Here is a 13,316-nt window from a genome sequence, read left to right on the forward strand (position 1 = left end):
TGTCCCTCCGCCTGCCCCAGCGGAGCAGCCGGCGTCACTCACCGAGCGGCGGGGCGAGGCCGGCCAGGGGGCGGCGGCGGCCCCTGCCCGGCCCGGCCCGGCCCGGCGCCGCGCCTCCAGTAGCGGAGAGCGGCGGCACCATGCGGGCGGCTCTCGGGGTAGGAGCGGCCGTTGGCGGCGGCGGCGAGGGGTGGGGGGCGGCACCTGCTCCCGCTCCTGGCGCCGCCGCGCGCGCTGGGAGGCCCCGGGGGGAAGGAAGGAAGGAGGGAGGTGGTCGCTGACCCGCTGCTCCTCGTTGGCAGGACGTGGTGGGCGCCTTCTGCCTCGTGTCCCTGGCAGCCGCGCTGGACTTCAGGTACCACCACACCGAGGAACTGGAGGCGTTTCTGAAGGAGGTCCGCGCCGCCTACCCGTCCCTCACCCACCTGCACAGCATCGGGCGCTCTGTGGAAGGTAGGGGCCGGCTTGAAACGGGGGTAAACTGGGATAAGCGCTGCTCCGGGAGCCGGAGGAGAGTACCGCGGTTCCCCCGGCCCGGGCTTGGGTGCTGCATCTTCAGCTAGGACCTAACTGCTCCCAGCGCCTGCTTTGGGAATTGGGAAAACTCCGGAGTGGCGGCTGCAGAAACAGGGCTGTCTTTAAATAACTTTAAAATGTTGGATGGTACTCGGTTTGCTGAGCGCCTGTGCTAGGTGGGGCTCTAACACTAATGTGTGTTTTCTAACTTGTGGGTATGTTAAAAATATACTTTATTTATTGGCCCTTGTTATTCCAGCAAATCTGGACTGAGCAGAAAAAGGTTTCCAAGTTCCATAACAAAATCAGGTCCTGTGTTTTTTGAGTGAAGAATGGGACTTCTGTCTCAAACGCCACAGGAAAATGTAACTCAGTCAGTAATCATATTTCTGACACTATGCAGTTATTTTAATTAATCTCTCTCTCTTTGRTACATCCTTAAAATTTTCCAAAATGAGCTGTTTCATTTTCTTTAAAGAGATTAGCAAGTTTAATATTTATTAGCACTTAAAACTTTAATAGACACTTGTCTAGTTTTTAACAGGGGAAAAAAAAGTAGATTTCAATTCAGAAAAGAATTAGATTGCTTCTATGTGAGGTGTAAAACTAGATTGAGAAGTTCACTTCATTTACTAGAAACATCATCTGTTCCTCAAATTCCATTTCATCTAAGCTCACAAAAGTGAGGACAGCTGCACCATCTGTAATAAARTCTACCTCCTTCTAGGTGGAGAGTATCATGAAGAACAGTTGTGGTCTCTTCATTACTTCCGTCTTGTATTATTAAGTGTGCGCTTTTTGATTATTATTTATTTAATACAGTTGTACATGTCTGGGACATAATCTTTAGTTGAAAACAGTCCTGTTCTGTTTAAGTTAGGTATCAGACAGCTTTCATCTTGCTATATGTATGTCCTCTTGTCTCTGTACATGTCTGCACTCACTTTAAGGAAAGTCTCAGTATGGAAAGATTCAAACTAGACAAGGACTCTTAAAATTTCTTTAAGTTGCATTCCTCTTGGTTTTATCAAAGGCAGAATCATATTGGATTATGTTATTCATCCACACAAGAGGCTACTCCCTTTAAGTATGATTCCCTTAAGCACAGACTATTAGTTTTCCCCATTTTCATATTTTTGCCTCGAGGAGACTTAGCTACTTTTTTAATGATAGGGCTAAATTCTCTGACGTAAACTTTGCAGGCTTTTCTTGACTTGTGCCTGTCTGAGCATCTGAAAGTGGTTAATATAATGTTGAACCTGTCAGAGTTCCATTAACTTAAAAACAAAAACAGAAAATGCATCATCTCTTGCTTCTGAGTGATCAGTGCCTTGAAACTTCATTCAGATTTTGATGTACTGCCTCCTRCTGTGCTTAACTGTGTGAGGAAATGTACTTACTTACGATGAGAAACAGAAATCAGTTTAAATACTTAAAAACTGAGATCAGTATAAGGTAGTAYGTTGTCTTTTGAGCTATCGACATTCCTGATATGGTAATCATTGATAATAAAACTTCATGAATTTGAGTAATGCTTTCCACAGATTAATTACTGAGGACTTACTTCTATAAAGCCAGTACACGTATTTTTACTGTTACTATCAACATTTTTTTATTATTCTTAAATCTGTCTTTTATTTTTATCTAAAAATCTGGAATGATATGCTGCCATCTAGATTTGTATTATGAATAATATGAAATGTAGACTTCATTTCCCTGCCCACCCTTCCCTGATTGTCTTGTGTATACGTGGAATTCTGCAAGGGTATAGGGCCCACTCTTTATCAGCCTAACTGTGGAGGGCAATAGGGATCAGGAAGTGATTGCGTGTGTGTTGTTGTGGGTGTTTTTCTTTTTTCTTTTCTTTTTTTTTTCTGGCGATGGTGGTTTGGGGGTCTTTTTTGTTTTGTTTTAGATGGCCACACTTTTTTTTTTTAAAAAAAAAAAAAAAAAAAAAAAGCTGCCACTCTCCTGATCAGAAGCTTCACATGCTCCAGGCAGATCATACAACAGTTTAGATCTGGAGGCCATCAAGTTGAAGCTCCTGTTCAAAGAAGTGCTTCAAAGTTAGATTTTGCTGCCTAGGACCTTTTCCACTCAAGTCTCGAATATTTGCAAGGATGGAGATTCCACAGCATCTCTGTTTACCTGATCCAGTTCTCAGCTGTACCTTCACTGGGGAATTTTTTTTCCTTGCTGAAAACTGTGACTTGTCTCTTTGCTGTGCACGTCTAAGAAGAGTCTAGATCCATCCTCTCTATAATCTCCCTTTTGATAATAGAAGGTTGCAGTTGAATCATCCTCTGGGATAAATAATCCCACCTCCCTCAGCCTTTCCTTGAATATCATATGCTTCAGCCTCCTCCTCATCTCAGTGGCCATCTGCTGGACTTTCTCCAGTGTATTGATGTTTCTCTTGTACTGAGAAGCCCAAAACTGGACACAGTTCTACGGATAGAGCTTCACTAGTGAGGAGCAGAGGGGAATAATCACTTCTTTTAACGTGCTGGCTTATGGTCTTGCTGATGCAGCTCAGCATAGAGGTTGTCTTCTCTGCTGCAAGAGTATGCTGCTGACTCACATTCAGCTTGTTRTCTATCTGAACCCTCAGCAGAGCTGCAAACTAGCCAGTCCTCAGCATGTAGGAAATTGGGGTTGTTTTCTTGGGCAGATGATCTCAATATGGGGTTATTCTGTCCCAGGTACTGGACTTTCCACTTGTCTCTGTCAAACTTCATGAGGTTTCTGTTAGGCAATTCCTCCAGCTTGTCATGGTTCCTCTGAGTGGCAGCTGATGCTGATGTTGAACAGAATCAGCCCCACTCTTGACCTTTGAGGAATGTTGCTAATAATCTGCTGTCACATTTTGRGTCCCTAACTGCCAATTGCTCAGTCCAACAGTCTAGCCCCTTTCTCACTTTGCTGTAGTCTGCCAGTCTGATTCATATGTTACCAGTTTGTTAACAAAGATACTGAAAGATACAGTGGGAGATRGTGCTGAAAGCCTTGCTAAGGTCAAGGTTGAAGTCATCTAGTACTCTCCTTTCTCCCACTGAGGCAGTCATTTCTGCATAAAAGATAATCTGTTTAGTGTGATTGGCCATTCATAAGTCTGAAGTGAGTTTTACAAAGTCTGTTTGTTTGACATATGCATCCTATAGCAGTAGTGTACACCATGGAACCAATACCAAGAGTCTCCTTGGAAAACAAACTAAAAGATCCACAATTCCTCTGTTAGATTACTGGGAAGAGTGAGTTTTAGACTGGCAACTATTTGGGCTCCAGTTCTGTRTATCTATAAGCTGTGTTATTTGTGCACCTCAGTTGCCGAGCTATTGTCATGAAACAAAGGGAAAGAGGATTCTATAAGAGATGCAGCCTGCTGAATGACAAAGCTGAGTATTATCTGTTTGGTCTAATCTAGCAAGTAAGTACAAACCCCTCAACAGTGAGTGATGCATATATATTTGTGACAGACCACACTACCTGATGTGGTCTATAAACAAGTGGGTAGGCCAGCAATTTTCCTAATGCTAGGAGAATAGTKGTGTTTCAACTGCTTCTGACGAGGAATGCAAATAGGATGACAGAACTTCTTGAGCAGTGGCATCAAAGGTAGTAAATAAATCCTCAGCAGGCACAGATGACACAGGCAGCTAATCAGAGACCATATTGTGGGCTGTCTCCATGCATGACTAATACTGGATTTCTCTCCATGAGTTGGAAGAATATCCCCTGAAACTTGGTGTTGGCAGAATTGACTCTGTCCACAGTTTAGTTGATAACCTTGGGGGTGGGGGGGGGGGAAGCAAGGCTACCGGCAGGTGATTCTCATCAATGTTTTCTGTGTGAAAAATCCATATATTATGTGATTAATATTTTTTAATAAAAAAAAGAAAAAACAGATTCCTCCCTTCCAGAGAGACCCAGCCATACAGCTGTGAAAGGCATAGCCAAAAGAAACCTTCCTTAGCTCATAAGGTTCTTTAAGGCCCAAATGCTGAGACATATATGATAGCCCAGAAAATACCTCGGTACTTTTATATTGTGTTGTATGTGTTGTTGCACAAGCTAATAAAAGAGCTTTGGCTGGAGCTATTCTCTAATCTGCACGGTACCCAAAATCTGCACAGTACCCAATGCTATAGATGTGTTGCAACATACAAAGTGAAGAAGAAAACACAAGTAGTGTTTTGCTGTGTTCACGCTATCACCCGTTCTGTTAGGGCATGAACTCTTACAACGAGAATTCATTTGTATCCTGTTGCTGTGCAAAAGCATAGCCTGGTAAAGTAAGGACCTAATCTTTGACTAGGGCTTCCGAGTGTTACTCTGTTATAAATGCACATCAAAGTGTTTTATAGTAATGTCTATTATAACAGTATATGTAGTAATAGCCATGATCACTTTCATAAATACATTATAAAACACAATTTCTGCATTCAAACCAAATCTGTAGCTGAATCTGACTTTCTTCTTGGCCCAGAAGAACATCCTCTGTCTATATACTGGTAATGCTAGTTGCCTTACTAAATAGAGAGCCTGTGGAGAGATTAAACACCAGCTGTAAGTCTCCTATATCTTGCTGTGCATTGTAAGTGTATAACTATGCTGAGGAAAGGCAGGCTAAACCACTCTTGCAACTGAATACCATTTTCRCTTCAGAATAGTTGCCTTGAAATACTATTCGTGTTGAAGTATTAGCAATCACTAGTTAAAATAACAGTTGGAAATCAGTATGATGTAGCTGAGGCTTGATGGTTCTCCCATGCAGAAATAATCAGAAGATGGCTGGACAAGAGCAGGGTACACTGTGTAATAAAACAGAGATACAAAGAGTTAGGTTAAATCAGAGAGTGCTTTTAGAGAACCTTGCCTGCCTAATGCYACCCCAGTGGAAAAACACAAATTGGCTCCTTAGTGTACACGGCAACAATCACCATCAGAAARAAAATACCTCAGTAGGTGTGTGATGTGAGGTTTTCACTGTCAAAGRTGCCATACTGTTAAACTTTAAAATAAAAAAAAATAGATAGACCTCATGACTTTATTGTGAGGGCAAAGCAAGCAACACTGGAACAGCTGGGTGACATCTATAATTGATCTACACTGTTGAAAAACTCCATGAAAAATTAAATACAAGCCACATAAAGATACACTATAGATACAGGATAAAGTGACAATATGCTAATTATAAATCGTTTTTAGATCTGTGTTTTCTAGAGGCCAGTCTGCATTTTTAGAATTCTTGTCCAATTGAAACAATTGTAAACATCTTAACCCTATTCCCACTCACTGAGCAAAGAAAGTTACATATGGTTAAAGTTCCTCTGTTTTTTACCYGATGGAGAGCATAGGTTAACGTTTCTTTGGTAGATTTGATCACTGGGGAAATAAAAGACAAAACAGAAAAAAACCAAACTGATTAAATTCTGTTGTGAATTCATCAGAAATTTTCAGAAATAGTTTCCTGCAGCAGAGCTGTTCTGAAAACTTTTTCAGGTGAGATCTGTGTGGCTTTATCATCCTATTCTGCTATTCCCTATTCAGTTGCTCTTTTGGTTGCCCATTAACTGGCACATTAATCCATTAGTCTTAAGCACTTTGCTAACTTTGACTCATCCTCCAAATATCTTAGTTAGCAGTATTTTGCTTCCCYCTGTTCTATAAAGAGAAGAGTTGAAACATGCAGTTATTTTATTATTTTTATTTTTAAGTTCATGTGGGATCTCCATGTGTCTGTGTGCGTAGATGATACTATGTACTGCAGGGAAGGTGTATGCTGTAGGGCTMCCAGAAGACTGGGTTTCTTGGTGGCCCAGACTAGAGGTGCCTGTTGGAGCACATTGTATCTCCTTCCCTGCCCATGTTCATGGATTTCCTCCTCAGAAAGCTGAAGGGAATGGTACGCACCCAGGTCTTCATCTGATAAGCAGCTGTGACTCTGCCAAAGGGTGCACCTGGGATCAGGACTCTGCAATGTACTCAGAAGTACACCTGCCTCACAGTGTAGTTAATAGAGAACCCAGGTGTTTCACCTGGCCCTGACATCATTCTGCATATATGTCAGTGGGAGCTGTGCCCAAGATACATCAGGAATTATAAATCTCCTGACTATTCTGATACAGCCTGATTGTTACATGGGCTACTTTTAGGCATTTAGGGGAGGCTATTGAACAGAGGAGTGCTGATTTCAGGTTCTTTTCACTCCAGTGAAAGTCTTTTATCTAACAGTAAAAGACCAGGGTACAGTGTTTGTCTAGTCTATATATTAATAGTCTGACTAACCGCATGTACCTAGGAAAAATAGAAACTTGTTTTTAGCCATTTGTAGTGATGAGTAAATGAGAAGCCTGAGTTACTACCATGGACAGTAAAATGCATTTTGAATTTCATTGAATTTATACCAGAAACATTTTAGATTCTGGATGACTTTACTACATCTTTATTGCTGAAGAAAACCAAATTGAAATGTGTATCCTTAAATGTTTGTACAATACTGAAATAATTCTTGTCAAGTTAGTTTCTGGTTCCTCGTACTGTACAAAAATAGAATGAGAAGGTTGTATCTAGTCCAATATACTCTACAAAGTAAAGTTTCTCACTGTTACCCATTACTAAATGTTTCTGCAAACTAAATGTAAGTACAAATGTATCTAAAGAGAAGAAAAAGGTAAAGGTGATAAAGATGACTTTATTTTCAAGACAGAGAAGTCATAGAGGGAAATCTGTGGGGAGTGTGATGTCTGTAAAGAAAGCGTCGTAATTCCTTCTTTTTTTCTTTAGAGTTGTAATGTAAAGGTATGCTTGTGCACAAGAGAGAATTACGTTGTTTGTTTCATCTGAATGCTGCAGATTGCTTTCCTCCTCTGTCTCCAATCTTTGATACTGTCCTTGCTTCGTGTATCTCTTCTTTGATCCCCAGCCTACGTTTCTTTAGTACTGTGAAACACAAGCTCATCAGGCAAGCGTGGCATGCGTAGATAATAGGAGCATTGAGATTTGCAATGTTCATTTTTAGAAATCAGCATGAATGAGACGTTTCCCACTCTAAGGGGCTCATTAAGCACGCTAAGTCAATTGGTTCAGGCACGGAGTTTCATTAAAACCAAGGGGTCTTCTAAAATCTATCATGCTACTTAAACTTTTATCTGTGCTTGCCTACTGCTTTCCCATTTTTTTTTTTTCACTTTCCCTGTCACTTTTTCCTTTCTGTATCTTCCTTCATAACCATGCTTGTTCTGGTCTTTGTCAGCACTTGTGGCATATAAATTTGGGTTAACAAGATTCTACTTAGACTTATCTTTCACTTTATTATTGAAAGAGTGCTTAGATTCATAGCTGGGCTTGACATTAACAGCCTTGTAAACTCTATTTGCAGTATATTTTGTGAGTCACTGTGGTGGGAAGGGAAAAGAGAACAGAGGAGGCAGGCAGGCTCCTTCAGGGCTTAACTTTAGGCCAAACCATGATTTTARAAACAAGAAAGTATTAGCCCATAGTTTTAAAATTCTTCAACTGAGTTTTTCTCTTAACCATGTGCTTAAGTAGAACTTACTGCATCAATTTTAACTTTTAAATACATTTTTCTTCACTGAAGCTAGACAAGTCCTTAATTGTTGAAATATATTTGCAGATTTCTTCTGACTGTATCRTGTAGCAATTTAGTTACCGGAATTAGTTTAACTATGAATATTGTGTATATCTATTGGAAAAAAGCAGAGTACTTCTGCCTTTTGTATTAGTAGTTTGATATTGTAATGTGCAAAGGTAATTTGTACGCAGTTGGTCTTTGATAGTCAAGTACTAAGATTTTGTCTGCTGATAACATGATTTCACATTGCTTTCTCGTTAGTAATGGTCTATCAGRATGCCTACCCTTTCTCACTGTGCAAATAGTTTAAAAAGAGTATGTAGCAGATGTTTGTCTGACAGAAGGATGAGCCAYTTATGAAGTTACTTTCAGAGATGCAGTCTCTTGCAGTGCAAGTAAAATAATTTGCTTAAATCTTCTCTTCTTCCTATTTGTTGTGAATTGGTCAGTCATCTTTGTCTCTCCTTCTGGGCTACCTCTTACACCTAAAAATTAAGTATGTGGGTGTGTGCATGTGCTTGTGGTTTTCCTTTATACATGTGCATGTGCACACACAAAACTTAAGGACAATTCTTGCAGAAAATCTTGTAGAAAGGTTCTTCTCTGAAATCTGCCACGTCTGAGATTTACTTTCAAGCCAACAAATCAAAACACAAACTTTTCAATGAACTTCATGGTTACACTGACGTGTTAACTTTAAAATTGCAAATTCTGTGCTGTCAGCTGAAAAATGGAATGCAGCTTTCTTTCCTTAAATTGGTTATGCCTTGTGTCATGCAAGCCCTTTACATTTGAATAAGCTATACATTCTGACTAAGRTGGCTATTGGAAAAGAAGCAGTGCTTCTGCAGCTAGCATTTTGTGTTATTGGACTATTATTGGAGATGTAAACAAATAATGCATGGAGCACAATGCAGTTCTCTTCCCATCCTGCTTGAGAGGCTCCCCTCACCCCCCATAAACTATCCCACTTCTGGAACCGTAAATCTTACAATCTATGCAGTGGCTCAGATGTGACAGAAAGGTTAGAAGATGTTTCCAAGCAAATGATGCTGTGGTTTGGTGTCTAGGGCCTACTTTCTTGGTAGTTTTATTGTTAAGGAAAAGGTCAGTGGCAGTAGGAGTTATTTAATGAAATGATTGTAGCTGCTGTGTATCATGCCAAGCTCACAGTGAGTTTAAGACAGTTGAGTTGTACTTTCTCTTTGCTCCTAGCCAGTGTCTTTTGGGAGCCTGAAGCCTGCTGAATCCCAGGGAACTCACAAAATGCCATATGGTCTTCGCAGTTACCTGGCAAGTGTTAAGCAGGGAGAGCTTGAGCAGATCTCAAAGTGCCATGTATCCTAAAGCTAAAATAAAAGCAAACTCTGCTCTCAAAAACTAGTCCTACTGTATCAGYTCAAAAGTCCAGTCTAGTCTCTTTCCAAGAACAGCCAGAGAAAAGTCTAGGAACAAGGTGAGTGCGGAGTGATACTTCTGCAGTATGTACTTCTAGCAGTCAGCAACACAGATGTTTCTGACAAAGGGTATTTCCTAATAGTGGTGGATCTAAAGTAGATTAAAGTACAAAGTTTGCTTTGATGCATACTTGCATTAGGCTGATCTCAAAACCCAAGAGGAGACAAAGGGCACCTTTGTTTCTTGATGAGACAAAAGTCTAAATTATTCCATTTGTTGCAGTTGGTCACACTGCCTGGATTTTGGTTCCTGTGGTACTTGTTAGACAAGTTGCCTTTCCTAAAAATCTATCACTAGTATTTCTAAGGAGACATTTTGTTACCCACTTAGAGAGAGAATCTAGAAGCAGCTGGTCAAACTAAGACAGCTTATTAACTAAACAAGAAACAGATGATGATATGTATTGGATTTTTTTAAAAAAGTTAATTCCGCTTCCCCTTTTCCCTCCAGTCAGCTAAATAAGGCTGTTCACTCTCTAAATTTGTAGGACTCCGCTTGCCAGTTTTGAGATGTGTTTTATTATGGGCTTCCCATTCTTACTGCAGACATAATGTTTTGGGTCTGCCATGAAGTGTAAAATCCTACTGTAGAGATTATGCTCTGCATTGGCAGCTTTTCATGCTTTTGTGTATGAGTATGCTTAGTTTGATGATGAGAACTGGAAATGGTATTAGTGATGAGTCACATGTGCATAGGAACAGATTGCCATTCTCATAAAATACAAATCCTGTGGAAGTATTTGAAGCAATTATGGACTTCCCAAGCAACCAAAGACTTGTAAACCTCTAGAAAGGACAAGCAAGGATATGAAGTGTGAACTCTTTTGACTCTCTTTCCTCCTCAAATGCTTTGGTTACAAATAAACAATGCCTAGTTTTTAAGAGTCATTGGTCATTCCCACGGTTCTGCTCTTTGGGTACTGACTCTAGATTGGATTTGCTGATGTAATTTCTGAAAGTAGATAGGTGCTTATTAAATAATGGGAATTGTTTTCCTTTTTTTCCTTTTTTTTTTTTTTGGGGGGGAGGGAAGAGAGACTTAAACCATTCCCTGTAAGCAGGAATACATACAAAGAGACCAGAAATGTTAAGATAAGCAGTGGGCCCAGTGTAGTGACTGTCTCAGTAATAGTGCATGTGTTGCTGAAACATCTGGGTCTTTTTTATCTCAAGAAATAGCACAAATTGACAGAGAGAGGGCTGTATTAGCATTCAGGACAAGCAAATACRGACCATAGGATAGTCCTAACACTTTAACATAAAATTTAAAAATGCTGCCTAGGTACTATACCATTTAGTCTCTTTTATTRTTATCCTTAACCAAACTTTTGTATCAGTGACTTTAACTTCTTCCAGTAATTTACAACAACAGCATGGTTAGAGTAGTTTTTGCTAAGGTTTTGTGTAGTATGATCTTATGCAATTTCTCCATTAAGGAAGATACTTGGGGAAAATAAATAGTAACATCTTTACCACTGCCCCAAATAAGAAACCTATTTTTTAGTTTTTGTTATTGTAGACCTATAATCTAGTGTTACATTGGGCTCTTCTGGTTTTGTTCTGCTTACCTATGTGCCATGCTGAATATTGTTAGATATGTCTGGATAATGTATGTGACTGATCTCTCTTTTTTAATCCTTCAGAATAGCTTGGTGACTTTCTTACATTAAAAAAATAGCAACTGCGTTGCTTATTACTAATGCTAATCCAGTCTGAGTCTTTAGATAATCCTTTCTTTCTCAGTAGACCATGAGAATATGGTGTACTGACAGCAAGGCATAAACTTGCACAAAAGAATCTGATGTACTACAGTTGTTCATACAGATATTTATCTGATCCCACTTTCAGATACTTATGTTACTCGAGTAAACTATACTTTTAGAGTGTCTGTTTCCTGAGCAGAGACAGCTGCCTTTTTTGCTGATAATTTATAAGGTTAGGAAGGATACATTTATATTGCTTACTGTAATCTGGAAAGTGCTTTACTCAACAGTCTGGTTAGATTAAACTCACGTATTTGGTCATGTCTGGAAGGCTACTTCTTCAAAACTACTTTGATCAGTTGTTCTGATTAAGCCTTTCTGGGTACATAAATAACAGGTTAGTAACTCTAAAATTCTGTTAGAATTGGAGTCAAGCTGAGTGATGCTGTTGGGCAATCCTCTTGCAGAAGCCAAGTTCCAAAACAGCTTTAGATTTGTCAGCTTGGATTGGTGATGGTAAAGCATAKTTCTAGGGCTCACTTTAGAAAAAGGGAAGTGCTCCTTAAATCTTTCATTAGCTAGAGCAGTGTTTTGTTGGAAGACGATGTGTTGGCCTGCTGTTGGGGAGAAACTAATGCCTTGTTATCTGATTGAAATTTGCACCTATAGTGCTAAACTAGATAGGTATTTAATGTCTTGGTATTTCCATYACCTTTTTCAGAAATATTTCAAGAGTGTATGCATGCAGGAGGCAATTGTAATTCTTTGTTTTGGCTAGAATAATGCACATTGGTGGTACTGAGCTCTGCAGTAATTTCAGCTACAGATTACAAAGCTTAGAAGCAAAAGAACAGTTTATATTAGCACAGAAGCTTATTTGCCATGAATGTGATATAAAAGTTAGAAGTGGTAAAACAGGATTGATTTCTTGATCTTCCTTACTGCAAGATATAGAACTTTGTATAATAACAAGCATACTTTGACTTACAGCTTCAGAAAGTAAGTGTGAGAGATGCTTTTGAGAGAGTGTCCTGAAATAGTTCTTCAATAAAAATAAAACTCTCCAATAAAAAAAAACTGTAAAGATCCCTTAGTGTCTTGCATGGTAACAACTAACCTGGATTTAAACTAGTTTTACAGGAAGCTGATAAGGATGTAGTATCCCAAGATATAGCAGAGCAGATTGCCAAATACAGTTATGGAAAGATTTCCAATGTTGTTAATGCCTAGTTTAAGTAGCTGAAAGACTTCCTGAGAGATTGTGTGGGAACTGTGGCATATCTACAGAGGAATTTATCAGAATGACTCTCATGTTGTCCTGACTCTCCACAATATTTTGTATGAGTAATGCAGATGCTAGTTAATTGGATTGTTTCTCTTTCTTCTATCAAGTCAYAATTATGTAGTGGTTGGTTTTGCTGTGGAAACTGCTACAAAAATTAGCTGGTGTATTTTTCGTTACTGTTACTTGGTGTTCTCACCATGCAATCTAGGCTGATGCTCTTCTGCTTGTACTGGAACTGAGCTTGATGGATACAAACTGAGCCTAAGGACGTATCAGCTATGTTCTCATTAACCAAAACCTTGTTTGTCTTGTTCACCTGCTTATTTTGCGCTGTTTTGGTTGTAAGCCTTGGGGGACATTTGAAAAGCTCATGAAGTGCATGATAGGATGAAGCCCTGATAAGGGGGAGATTGTCAGGGCTGCTGAAATATCAGTAATCGTTAACAATCTGATGAATGGTTATAAAGCTTTTAAGTTTAATATGTGTACTTTGTGTTTAATTTTCTGTCATCTTTCATTACTACTAAGATGACCTTCCCTGAAGGTTGGGGCCATGTCTTTCTGAGTAATTTCAAACTACCCTGATAATTTGCTACTGTAGAGCCTGTAGAGTTTGTTACCAAACATGGGATAAAACTTACTAATTCTCACTCTCATTTGAGAAAGGGATTATATAATCAAAGAGGAGTAAGTTGTTGTGGCTTACATCAAAACTCAAAAATGTTATTTGAGGTCCTTATCTTACTGGTATAATGACTTGT

General features: G+C 39.5%; 1 protein-coding gene across 1 annotated transcript in view; it reads left to right on the forward strand.

Moving 5' to 3' along the window:
* The first annotated feature begins 10 nt into the window (after positions 1-10).
* The window catches only part of CPM (carboxypeptidase M), a 31,640-nt gene continuing 18,334 nt past the window's right edge, over positions 11-13,316 (forward strand). The window contains exons 1-2 of the mRNA XM_085320514.1: positions 11-158; positions 303-453. Of these exons, the coding sequence (XP_085176640.1) occupies positions 141-158; positions 303-453 (169 nt within the window). The 5' untranslated portion in view covers positions 11-140. The remainder of the gene's footprint in view (positions 159-302; positions 454-13,316) is intronic.

The sequence above is a fragment of the Rhea americana genome, unplaced genomic scaffold, assembly GCF_003343005.1.
Source record: "Rhea americana isolate MKP2758 unplaced genomic scaffold, rheAme1 scaffold_64, whole genome shotgun sequence".
NCBI classification, from domain to species: domain Eukaryota; kingdom Metazoa; phylum Chordata; class Aves; order Rheiformes; family Rheidae; genus Rhea; species Rhea americana.